Source organism: Cupressus sempervirens, chromosome 6, assembly GCF_028749045.1.
Source record: "Cupressus sempervirens isolate cs-2001-9-10 chromosome 6, ASM2874904v1, whole genome shotgun sequence".
Classification (NCBI taxonomy): Eukaryota; Viridiplantae; Streptophyta; class Pinopsida; order Cupressales; family Cupressaceae; genus Cupressus; species Cupressus sempervirens.
Genome location: NC_143123.1, coordinates 115,494,465 through 115,508,441, shown reverse-complemented (window position 1 = coordinate 115,508,441; position 13,977 = coordinate 115,494,465). Strand labels below are relative to the sequence as shown.

At 32.2% G+C, this 13,977-nt stretch overlaps 1 protein-coding gene across 1 annotated transcript; it reads right to left on the bottom strand.

Moving 5' to 3' along the window:
* Positions 1-953: 953 nt before the first annotated feature.
* LOC149551471 (protein NRT1/ PTR FAMILY 2.13-like) lies at positions 954-6,514 on the bottom strand. The gene is made up of 4 exons (XM_089789693.1): positions 6,388-6,514; positions 6,015-6,232; positions 4,505-5,025; positions 954-1,806 (listed from the first exon to the last, which is right to left on the bottom strand). The coding sequence occupies exons 1-4, from the start codon at positions 6,512-6,514 to the stop codon at positions 954-956; spliced, it is 1,719 nt and encodes a 572-aa protein (XP_089645819.1).
* Between the last annotated feature and the right edge of the window lie 7,463 nt (positions 6,515-13,977).

Sequence of the window (13,977 nt, the reverse complement as noted above, 5' to 3'; positions counted from 1 at the left end):
AATAATTTATGTCAAAAATACCTTGATTTAATGAAGAGATGGTGTTTGAATTCATTGTCTTTGATCAAAGCTATGTGAGGCATCTTGAATCTACATTTTATGGTGATAATTAAGTTACCCTTAAAGGCGAGATGAAATGTTTGAATCAAATATATGGCATCTAACTTTAAACATATATTGATACTTGTTTGTTTTCTAACTGTTGATCAACATCATTGCATGTTAATGAAAGATGGCATTGCCTATAATATGCCCCTACAGCAAATACTAAATATATGAATACCTAGATACATTAGATGTATACAATCATAAAAAGTTTTTAATAGATGTTTGACCAAAAAAGTTTTACAATATTTTGAAAACTGAGAAATATCAGTGTACAAAATGTTGGTAAATATTACTTTATGGTGATAATTAAGTTATCAGATGATAAAAAAATTTACACAATCGAATTCAGAAGCAACATCATCATTAACAATGGATTGTGGAAACTTGATATTATTAAATATTACTTTGCTGAAGATCATATTTTATTTCTATAGCGTACAAATTTGAATCAAAATGGAATGGGAACAACTTTATATAAATACATTTCCAATAGTTTCCTATAGATTGGTAAAATGGAGAGAGGTAGGTTGATATACACTCCATCTCGCATACTAAATATCACAACTTTCCTTTTATGGAGGTTCAGACCTGCTAATATGGCTGCTCAACAGAAACATGAAGACTACTAAATTTCACAACATTTAAAACGTGACCAACATTCTAGTACAAGCTGCATACTCCAAGAAAAGTATGCAAAATAAACTATATTAAAGATATCTTGGGTCAGTGAAAAGTGGTGCTTGCATTTATTGTCTTTGATCAAAGCAAAGAGATGCATCTGAATCCACATTCTTATTCTTTAAAGCAGGACAAAATGATGTTGATCAGATATATGACATCTAACTTCAAACTGACATAGTTGCTTGTTTATTTTCCTGCTGCTGATCAGAACTATTCCTGCCACTCCCGGGCTCTCTCACCAGCCTTGCACAGAGAAGAAAATAGAAAAAGTTAAGCAGACCAAGGGCTGCATAAAACCAATAAAAATACTCAAGGCGCCCCTCATTCAGATTTTCAGGCAGCCAAGCATTTCTTTTATTCCCACCAGTGACATTGTGAATAACTGTAATAACAACACTGCTGAGTAACAATCCAATTCCCATGCCGCACCAGTAAAAAGCCACAGCAGTACTTCTCATGCTCTGTGGAAACTGCACATAAAAAAACTCGATCATACCAATGCCATAAAAGGCCTCTGATAACCCTAGCAGACAATGCTGTGGCGCCAACCAAAGCACAGAGATGTTTTCCCCGCTGTTTTTACGCTTAACTTCAACCAATGCAGCTACAACCATGGTGAGAACACAGAGAACAAGCCCTGTTCCGATTCTTTCAATGAAGCCAATGCCTCTGCTTCTGTTTGTCAAGCGACGGAAAAAGGGTATGATGAATTTGTCATAGACGGGTAGCCAAATTGATATTGTTAAGAGGGTGAAGACGACCATGGAGGCAGGCGGTATTTCGAAATGGGAGGTGAGTTTTCTTTGCATGAGAATTGCCTGATATATCATGTAAGTACTTGCACTGCCCACCAAGATGATGGAGATTGGTATTCCTGCAGCCCAGATGGGTATTATTCTCATTACTGATTTTAGCTCTTCTACTTTCTGAACTGGGCAGACCTTCCATGGATTGGGTGTGGAGGTATGTTGGTCCTTATCATCTTCTCCGTTGATTATGGCTGCCTTGTTCAGAAACCTGCAAGAGGAGAATCAATAACTTCATAGATTGTACCACATGATGTGCCATTTTTATCTTTATGTAGTTATCAAGTCAATCGTCTTAGTGGTTATAGAATTAGTTGAACATATTTAAGGATTAACACGTCTTGTCTTAGTATATGTAGAATCAATTGAACATATATGAGGATCAATCTGTTTTTGGTAGATTGAAACATTTGTTTTAACTTCAAGCCCTGCATCAAAACTGTTTGGTAATAAGTTGCACCTGCACTAAAGACAGGTTGATCCTAAAGGGGCAGTAAAACGTTCTGTCAACAAATGAAAGGTACCAGGGTTGAATCTTAAGGGGTCCATGAAAAGCCCAACATAATATCAGAATCAAGTATTGATAATAGAAAAGTTCTATAAAAAATTGTTTGAAATAAATCACATCTACATCGATAATAGAATGATGGACTGGCTGCAGAGAGGTCATTTCAGAATTGTTCTCTCAAAGATTTTTTAAAAATTTTTGGTAATAAACTAATCTTAAAAGATACGGTGATTCTTAATAGGGTACTAGTTCAGAGGTAGAGCGCCACTCTGGCTATAAATGGAAGATCTTTAAGTACATCTCAAATAATCAGATGTAAATATTAAGTGTTCTGTAAAATGACTTAGAGGAAAATGTATTAGTTATTAAGTAAACTGATACATACTAATGCTCCAATCAATAAGATATGATGTATACTAATGCATAAGTTACCTTTATACACCATCAATAAGATATGATTTATACTAATGCGTAAGTTATCTTTTGTTGGAAAAAGTCACACCATCCACGTCATAAATCTGTTAAAACTGAACTCATGCTTATTTATTAGGTTGTTATGCATTCTAGCAAATGTCTATATAAAACAATCAGTGCTGTCAACACAATTGAGCAGACTATTTCCTATTCGGCTTCTCTCTATCCACATGAATGGAAGATAGTTAAGTTAATATTTGTTTCAGTCAGCAATCCAGAGATCTCTGCTAGTATAGAGGCATTGAGAGCTCCCTATAAATAGAGAGAAGTTGTAACACATTGTGTGCAGCCAGATTAATAAAGTACTTATGTTTATCTACTGTCACCATTATTTTGGTCATAATTTTCATCATGGTATCAGAGCATATTTCAATTCAAGGGCTGTGATATAGTTCTTTGCTCTGATATATGGCTATATCAGAGCGTTTATAATTCATGGGCTAGAATAGAATTTGTTTGCATGAAATCTGATTTTCATTTTTATGCAGATTAGTTTGTGTGAACAAGTGTCTGTACTCTACAGCTGAAGAAAGATTTAAAAAGTGCTGAAAATCGTAATAAGAAAAGATATTGATGTTTGTATAATTCTTAAAAAATTCATGGGTAGTTTGAGCTTTATGTTAGTTGTTAAATATGTGTTTTTTTATTGGAGTTGAGTGTCTAGGTATAGAAAATAGTTGTGAGATGGTATGTTAAAGTTTTTTTTGCTATCACGCAATGAAGATGACATGGGATGTAAGTGTATGGATTGGCAGTAAGTGGATTTGTCTATCTAAATGTGAAGGCTTTGTTGTCAAGATTTGGTCATGTAATAGAAGATTGTTGAATCAAATATCCCTCAAGTGCATATTGTACCTTATCTATTGTACATTAAAGGTGCATTATTGGTTGTGCCCAACACCTCAAAAGTTTTTACATATTGATGAACCATGCATCTGAAAAATATTTCTAGAGAACTAGCAAGCACAACGGTTGGGTACCCATGTGACTCAGTAGATGGATTATTGTTCATATGGACTCAATATTAGTGCGCATGATAAAAGTTTAGAGCTGGTTTCCGCATCATTGGAACAATTGTTTTGCCAAGTTTGTAAGGTTTGTGGTAATCCAAAACCACTTGTTTATGTAAATCTTTAACGGTTTGTGGTAAGCCAAAACCACTTATTTAGGTGAAAAGCCTAAAAGTCTGGAAGGGTTTGTGGTAAGCCAAAACCACTTGTTTGGGTGAAAAACTCTAAAGCATCTTACGAAGAGTTTATGGTAAGCTAAAACCACTTGTTTGGGTGAGAAACCCAAAAACCTTGTGGGTCAATGGATTGGTAGAAATTAAGGGGAAGTGTTGGAAAAAGTCACACCATCCACGTCATAAATCTGTTAAAAATGAACTCATGTTTATTTATTAAGTTGTTATGCATTCTAGCAAATGTCTATATAAAACAATCAGTGCTATCAACACAATTGAATAGACTATTTCCTACTTGGCTTCTCTCTACCCATGTGGATGGAAGATAGTTAACTATTTGTTTCAGTCAGCAATCCAGAGATCTCTACTAGTATAGAGACATTGAGAACTCTTTATAAATAGAAAGAAATTGTAACACATTGTGTGCAACCAGATTAATAAAATACTTATGTTATCTGCTGTCACCATTATTTTGATTGTAATTTTCATCACCTTTATACACCATCACTTATTTATCTATATGCCATCACTTATGCATCAGTACATCTCAAAGACTGTATGGGTCTACTTTTGGCTAGGAAGGGAGTGTTTGGTAATAAACCACTTGACAAAACCAAAAATGTGCTGGTTTTAAAACTAAGAAACAAAACATGTATTAATAATTTCTTTTGACTAAGAAAAATTAAAAAATGGTGAAGTTATAAAGAAATAGTCAATATTGAAAGGAGGGAAAACATTACATACTTGAAGTGATCTGTTGAAGAGAGCTTCAACTCATCTTTTTCTTTGTCTACAGGCACATCATATAATTCTCTAGGATTAGATGGCAAAACCAAGTTTCTCTTGCTGATAGATGCAAAAATGACTTGAACATAGGCAGTCAAGACACTGCCTTGTGGAGTGACCATGACATAATACTTGGTACCAAGAGAGAAAAGGAAAGTGGATATAATCATGAGCAAAGTAGCTAGACCGAACCCCCATATCCAGCTGACATCACTTTGTACATAAACAATAAAGGTGACCCCTAGCATAATAGAAACAGTAGCTGCACAATAATACCAATTGAAAAAGCTTTGCTGATTTTTCCTGTCCTTGTCATCGTTGCTGTCGAATTGCTCTGCTCCAAAGGGTATGGAAGATGACTTCACTCCACTTGAGCCCACAGCCATTAATATCAGAAATATATAAAGCAATGCAAGGTCAATTCCACTTCCCCTTATTTGATCTACAACTATAGATACCACTGTCATGAGCAGCAATGCCTGCATCAACCAATTCTATGAAAAAAGAATTCCAACAATTTGATGAAAATACTCCATGCAATAGATATACATATGTTATTTTCTAATCTTTTTAAATATGATTGATTTTTCCTTTTAAATCATTTCATAATATGTTATAAGTATTTGTTTTATTGTGATTAATTCGGATTAAAAATGTTGAGATGGTTGAATATTAAGAATAAAGTTGTCCCAAGAAAAACTCGAGTTCGTATACAAAAACCCATTACTATTCTCTTTGAAAAAAAAATCCCATACATATGAATAATTTGTTCTTGCATCAAATTACATGTATAGATGCATAAGCTTTGTTTAAGAGAAACAAGTTAGAACTCAATTGCAAAGTTCTTTAAAATTAATGCTTGTTTTTGGGAGGGACCAACCAATTCAATTCTGATGGCAAGACTTCATAGGCTCAATAGAATGCTATATTTGCTATCTGAAGAGAATGAAATAAGGAAAGTGAAAACAGATGAGTATAAATTAGATAAGAGAAAATACGAATGGTAAGATTACACAGACCCAATAGAATGCTATATTTAAACGAGCTATGTGAAGAGAACGAAATAACAAAAGTGAAAACAGCAGATGAGTATAATCTACACAAGAGCAAACACAAATAAAATAAAAACAACTAAACTCATCACAATTTGTGATCACGTCAGAGTATTGTATTGATGAAATCAAATTGTTTACAATGATACAGCAACAACATATTTAAAGATTACTAATTACATAGTTAAATGAAGAGTGCCAGAAAAGAAGGGACGCATAATTGAAAAGAAAAGATAATTGACTGTTGACCTTCACTTTAACACTGTGAACCCAAAATACAATGTTAAAAAACTAATTCTTGTTTCTGGGAGGGGCCAACCAATTCAATTGTGATTGCAAGATTACAGAAACCTCAAGCAAAGTAATATAATCAAATTTCATTTATGTACCAGATGGAAAAGAGAGAGTTTGCCTACCAATATGTATGAGAAAGAGGCATAAAGGATTGCCCAAAACCTTCCTAGATAAGAATCTGCTACAAAAGCACCAGCAATGGGTGCTATTAAGTTTACTCCTCCCCAGACGGTCGAGATTTTTGCAGCTTCAAGCAGACCCATCTTGTATTCTCTGTTCAAGAACACCACCAGATTAAAAGATAAGCTGTACACTGCAAGATTTGCACAGCTCTCATTTCCTGCCAAGTTATTGCACCGTAATGATTATCCTTCAATTATAATTTCTGAGTTCTCTTAGGTAAAAATATTATAGATCCAATTTGGATCTTCAAACGTAATCTCAATAAAATTAAAAGATTGAAACGTCAAGAAAACTTAGGATTTGATTTCTTACCCACAATAAAGGGCATAATTTTCCATCCACCCTTGTAAGTCTGTTTCTTTGACACGGGAGAGTTCTCAGTTCTTGAACATGACTCCTCCAGATTCTGTGGGGATGTAAACTTCATTGTTGTGTCCATTGGGTTGACTACAAATGGAAAATCTTCTTATTGTTGGGTTATACAGAGATTGTTGTTAAATATTTTTAATAGTCTATGAACTCTCCAATCTCTTAACAATATATTTGGAACATTGAAAAAATGAAAAACTCAATCAAATACAAAAATAAAAACTACTACTTGATAGACTCTTATTCATGAGCCCACCCACACACAATTGAACTTCGAATGACAGCAAGCTAAAACCCCTGATTTGGGACTTATCTCTGCTTAATGCATAGGAACTACTTATTGATCGTACGAATTTTGAATATGGTTAATGGCATGACTGAACCATAAAAAACTATCGAAACTCTTCTTAAATAATAGCTTCTTCTGCAATTTTAAATCTCAAAGTACTAATGGCTATTTGAAACATCATATGAATTACAGAAGTATAAGTAATCATATTTATACAAATAAACAGTTATCAGACAGGTGCAGAAAATAATCTACTATCATATTGAAATTGTCTTTTCACATAAGGAAATTTGATTCCAGTCTAGGAAGTGGCTAATCATGTCGATGAGAACTTTAATTTAACGAAGTGCCTCAAGAAAACAAAGGACAAAACAAGACAGGGCGCCTATGTCATAAGGGCATGTCCTAAGCATCAGAGTACTTCCATGTAAATGTTAAAAGACGACTTAAACAAGACATTCACAAGATATTACTCTGTAAAATAGCCCAATATATAGCAAAAGTGACTGCTAAGCTATGAGACAAGGACTTTGAATAGATTAAGATGCACTATGACTTATTGTTGGATCATGTATGTAACAATTATGCTGATATAATAGAAAGAAAACAAATTATAATCGAAATTTAAAAAGTGATCTTTTTCTATTATCATCAGTTCCTGTCATGGAACTATAACCAAGGACTAACTTGAAACAGGGTTTAAATTAATCAGAATTTCGTTTTTCTGAACCTTTGTTTTTGCATTTGCTAGTTCCTTTACTGAAGTTCCAATATTTCTCAAGACAAACTTTAAACTTTAATTCAAAATGTCTTGATACGCAGTTATTACCTGTATATAAGATTGACATAATATATTCTTGATGCAAAATAACTCCCATCCTTCAAGGCACTGAGCCAGAGGTGGTGTTTGCAACTGGAGTAGGCTCTTCGATCTTTTCTTTTTTAAAGTATAGTCATGGGAACTTGGAAGAAAACATCATCTTTCAGGTATGTGGGTCTTTAATTGTGATAAAAGAATTTGAGGCAGTGCAAAACTAGGGTGTGATAAAATACAAAGAGGACTCATCCAATTTACTCACTGATATTTTTTTCTTATTTCTTATCCTTTTTTAATTTTTTCTCTATTTTCTTAACTTTAAGTTTCTTTTATTTTATTTTATTTAAGATTTTCTTAATGTCTATTTTTTTTACCAGTCCTTTCCTTTGTTTTTCACATGGATTAGCTTTTAACTTTTTGTTTCATATTTTAGCTTTCATATTATTACATTATTTTCTTTTCAAAATATAGTAGTACTAAATCTTATTACTTTTATTTGGTGCATAAGTTTAGATCCCAAAAATAAGGTTCCATCATCTAATATAATTTTGAAGATACTCATTATAATGTCTAATGTAGTTCATCTTCCTTTACAATTATTCAACTTCCAATTCATCATTAATCTAACCAATCATCATTTATTCACAATAATTTCTTAAGACAAAGTACATCGATGAAAAGCCTATTTGTGTAGAACATAAACCAAGAAAGTGAACTCTAGACTCAATGTGTGTGTGTAGATAAACAATGTTAAAAGCATCTACCAATCAACCTATGCATGCACCATCTAGGTGACTCTGGCCATAGTCATTAGAAACTTTAAAGGTTATGTGATTATAGATTATTATTAATGTGTATATTAAACGTCATGTCTATAATTGGTGCATACAGTATATATTGCATCAAGTATGGTCTCTTCATGATTCAGTGGTTAAAATTATGATAAAAGAGTATATATAGAATCCTGCTAAGCCCTTCTCAAATATGATTTGATAGTGATAGTAAATCACAGTTTCTTAGCGATTTCACATGTTTTACTTTTATATATATTTCATTCTTTTGAGATATTGTATGCACTTCTGGGTCTTAGATTGCACTTGCATCAAATGGCTTTTTTCTTATGATAGTTTTGGGCTTGACTCTGTGACACCAAACAATGAATTGTAATCATATGAGGTTTGGGCTCTTTGTAATCACAATATTCTAGACTTGGAATTCACAATGACAAGATTCATTAGTGTTGATAGATACCAGTCTTTCTTCTTCTCCATCATTTTTGTAGGCAATAACTGGAGTTTTTCTTTACTAGTTCTTTTCTTCAAGTCTCATTTTTTAAACAAATATATTATTAATATAAATATAAGCTTAAATAAATGAAATTGTAAAAATATTTGTTATGTAAAACTATTAAATGAATAATATATTGTACAATTAGTTTAATAATATCTCTTTTTTATTATATTTTATGAATAATATTTTATATAATATGTTTTTAATTTGAATAAAATATTAATATTTAAGATACAACTTAATTAATTATAATAATACAATGACATTTATGTTTAATTATTATTCTTTTCAAATATTAAAATAATTAAAATAAAATGATGATTTTTAAATCTTTCTAAATTAAAATTAGATTTTTAATATAAACCTATATTTAATTTTTTTAAATATTAATTAATTTTTTTCAAATTTTGAAATTTACTACTCTATCTAATTAATCTGTCATAAATTACAGGAAATTATTATTATTTTCATATCAAATTATAGGACATTTTGAAATCTTGACTTTTCATGGAATAAAATTAAATAAATAATAAGCACTTGAGATGAAAACATAAGTCTCGGTCTATTTTGGCAGGACTTAAACAAAAAGGTGAAATCTAATTTCAATGTGGATTAGATAAAATGTTATCAAAAGCATTTTTCAACCAGCCTATACAAACATCCAGCAAATTTACACAGAACAAACGAAAAGAAAAAGAAAGAAAACAAAAAGACACATATAACTAAAAACTTATTAAAAACATTTCTTTTCATGATAAAATATTACTTTCATACATTAATTTTCAATCAATAAATTTCAACACATTTGCATAAATGCATGGAGCCATTGATATCCATAGATAAAGAAAACAAATTGAATTCCATTTAGCTAACGTGATATCAAAGGCATTTCCAAGTCAGCTCATATACACTCAATAAATATACACATAAAAGACTGTAATACAAGAAAAATAAAAACAATCATACAATTAAAGCCTTATTCACAACTGAATTGTTTTTAACCATTGATATGGCCATGTACATTAATTTCCAACCAGGCATGGTATAACTTGTCTATATATATCAACTATACTTGATCACAAATCTTGAATGTACAAGAAATCATTCAATGTCAATTTACAAACCACAATTACAGTTTGGTTAACATTACACTTTCTATTACACAAGTGTACTGATGTTAAAAAAAATATCAGGCTGCAATGTAAATGGCTTAGAAAACATATGAGACAAGACGTGCTCATCTTTATTTCTTTCAAATGCCTTAGCATAAGCTATCCCAAAGGTAGGAGACAATGCTCAGATGAAATATATGATATCAAATTCTTAATGCATAGCAACTACTTATTGATCGTACGAATTTTGAATATGGTTAATGGCATGACTGAACCATATAAAACTATCGAAACTCTTCTTACATAATAGCTTAAATCTCAAAGTACTAATGGCTATTTGAAACATCATATGAAATATAAAAGTATAAAGAATTATATTTATACAAATAGACAGTTATCAGACAGCTGCAGAAAATAATCTACTGTCATATTGAAATTGTCTTTTCACGTGAGGAAATTTGATTCCAGTCTAGGAACTGGCTGATCATGTCGATGAGAACTTTAATTTGACGAAGTGCCTCAAGAAAACAAAGGACAAACTATGGCAGGACGCCTATGTCATAAGGACATGTCCTAAGCATCAGAGTACTTCCATGTAAATGTAAAAAGACGACTTAAACAAGACATTCACAAGATATTACTCTCTGTAAAATCGCCCAATATATGTCAAAAGTGATTGCTAAGCTATGAGACAAGGACTTTGCATAGATTAAGATGCACTATGACTTATTGTTGGCTCATGTGGGTAACAATTGTTGAAACATAGGACAGCTTTGATACCTGTTTAATGAAACACACAATAGATCTAATGCCAATCTGAAAGATGTGACACAGAACAACAATGTGTTGTCGCACAACAAAATATATTATATTTCCTTCTCTATTTTTTCCATGTCAATTACATTACATTTACATTCCATGATGCCTCTATTTATAGAGGTTTTAGATCATTTCCGAAAACATCTACATTAGCTGAAAATAGACTTCTCCAAAACTATCTAAACCTAAACATCTTCTAAAACTTAACCTAACCTTATCCGGTAATCTTCTTGTAGTTTCTAGAATCCTCTATTGTTTTTTTTTAGAATTCATTTGAGTTGAAATTACACATTCCAACACTCCCACTTAATTTCAACCTCAAATGTTATTACATACAAATACCAAAATGCTTGCTTTTGCAGAATGCCAAAATGTCATTTTCCAATAATAATGCCTTTGTTAATACATGCCTGTTGCTTGCCTCATCTGTCAAAAATGCCGATAACCTTCTTTTTCTTCTTTGATGCCTTGCTCTAGTCTGCTTTCCAATGCTATTGTATTTTTCTTACTCTTAACATTTATGCTGAAACAAACTTTTGATTGCACCTGTAATCTTCTGCCAACTTGATCTGTGGTTCCATCCACAATCCAATTTGATACAACCTTCCATAAAATCCTTCTTGCACTTGTCCATACAAATATTTTTACACTCCCTATTCCAACACATCTTTTCATTATGACTCTTTAAGCCACAAATATTACATGGATTGAAACCCCAACATCTATCCTTTGTATGCCCTTTCTTGTTACAATGTGAAGATTGCACAATCTTTATGTCTTCAATTGATTCTCTTGAACCTTTATTCATCTTTCTAGTTCCTGCATCATATCCAAGACCTACATATTTTGGCCTAACTGTAGTCTTGACCGGATTCCTTAATCCCTGTTCATTCTTTCCTAAACCTTTACCTTTAAAACCCATTATTTCTATAATCTTCAAGCCAATACGATTATTATCATAACAAACAAAATTTACAAACTTCTTTTCATCACAAACACTTTCAGCTTCAGAAAAATCACAGTTCTCAATCCCATAATGACTTAAATCATTTGTGTCACAAGATACATCACACAAAGATGGATTATACTTCAAATTTCTACTCTCTTGTTTTAGATTAAACAATTCCAACTTTAGTATACTATTTTCCTCTTCCAATTTCTTCACCTTTTCTTCTAAAGCTTTGTTCTTTTTCTCAACATCATCAAACATTTTTAACTTTTCTTCTAAATCTTTATTTCTCTTTTTGTCATCATCATATAGTTTTAACATTTCTTCTAATTTCTCATTTTTTTGTTTAGCTTTGATCAATTCCTTTTCTAAATCTTCAATTTGACACAAATACTCATAATTTTGTTTTCCAACTTCTTTGAACCCTTTTATCAAATTTGAATTTGACTCTTTAACAATCATCAATTCTTCTTCCAAACTATCTTTTTCCTTCTTTACTCTTTTTCCAGCTTTCCCCATTGAAACACAAGAATTTAACACAGTTTGCTCTGTCTTTTAGAAAATTCTAAATATCTTTTTACTTCCAGAATTAAATCTTCAAACAACTTGAAACAACCCTTTTAGATAGCTAAAATCCTCATAATATTCTTCTGTTATTATAATTTCTTAAATGCCATTAAATAATTATAAAAATTTGCACCATACCTTCTTTTTTCTAACTTGCCCTCTTTGTTGCTCAACAGTTCCTCTTTTCAAAACAATTGTCTTATCTATTACACAAATCAATCCTCCATATTTTAGTAGCACCAAAACATTGCTTCCTCTTTAATCAACAATTTTGTCCACCTAGCTCTTTTATCACAATCTAGAATTTTGTACAACCTTCTATCGAACCAGGCTCATCTAATGCCAATCTGAAAGATGTGACACAGAACAACAATGTGCTACCACACAACAAAATATATTATATTTCCTTCTCCATTTTTCCCATGTCAATTACATTACATTTACATTCCATGATGCCTTAGATCATTTCCAAAAACATCTACATTAGCTGATAATAGACTTCTCCAGAACTATCTAAACCTAAACATCTTCTAGAACTTAACCTAACCTTATCTGATAATCTTCTTGTAGTTTCTAGAATCTCTATTGTTTTTTAACAATTCATTTGAGTTGAAATTACACATTCCAACAACAATTATGCTGTTAGAATAGAAAGAAAACAAATTATAATTGAAATTAAATAAGTGGTCTTTTTCTATTATCATCAATTCCTGTCATGGAACTATAACCAAGGACTAACTTGAAACAGGGTTTAAATTATTTGAGAGCATCCAATCAGATTTTCATTTTTCTGAGCATTTGTTTTTTGCATTCCTTCATTGAAGTTCCAATATTTCTTAAGATAAACTTTAATTCAAAAAGTTTTGATACGCGGTTATTAGCTGTATATAAGATTGACATAATTGTCGATAGGCTTTCACTTGGGCAAAAGCCCACTGACAATTTCTCACGCTACTGGTTGTGCCAGACAGAAAATTTGGTTTGTGGTCCCGATTTCTCATCTCTGACATCTGCATTACTCTAACCAACGCTTGACAGAGAGCTTTTGTTTAGTCGCAATGAGCCTCCAGATGTCTTCTGTTTGTGAGTGGGATTTCTCCACACCGATTGCGAAATTACTACCCCTAAATGTGAATGTAAACTAATGTGTAATATTGGCATAGCAACTATATCTCCGATGAGATCCCTCTCTACTATTAGTACGTGCTTTTGGTGTGATGGAAAAATCTACATGGTATTAGAGTCAGGTTTCAATCCTGGGACCTGTGACAATTATATCCCCGATGAGATCCCCCTCCATTATCAGTATGTGCTTTTGGTGTGATGGCAAAATCTACATGTAAGGTTCTCATTTTTTACAGTTGCCAGCTAAAACATGATCCCCACGAGAATGATACTTGTCTTTCTCAATAATTGTTAATTCATTTCTTGCGTTATAGAAGGTGCAACAGAGGAGAGAATCAAATAAAAGATTTAAGAGTAAGAGAAGAATAAGAATAAACTGTACGAGAAGAGGAGGAGAGAAATTTTTACATCATAACAAGATGGAAGCGAATTGGAGCAGAAAGCCCGTGGGGGAGACACTATTGTGCCTGCTGGTAATGACGGCAAATCTCTCCAAGCCCAGGAGAGCCTTGCTGAAGGTAATATTCATTATTTTGAGTGTGTGTCGGATTGTAGATTGTAAAGA

Excerpts from the sequence above, each read along its gene's own strand:
- LOC149551471 (XM_089789693.1), bottom strand. The coding sequence starts at position 6,514 with ATGGACACAACAATGAAGTTTACATCCCCACAGAATCTGGAGGAGTCA. Across the intron at positions 5,026-6,014 it reads CCTCTTTCTCATACATATTG|GCATTGCTGCTCATGACAGT; the intron begins GTAGGCAAACTC and ends TGGTTGATGCAG. Across the intron at positions 1,807-4,504 it reads TCTTCAACAGATCACTTCAA|GTTTCTGAACAAGGCAGCCA; the intron begins GTATGTAATGTT and ends CTCCTCTTGCAG.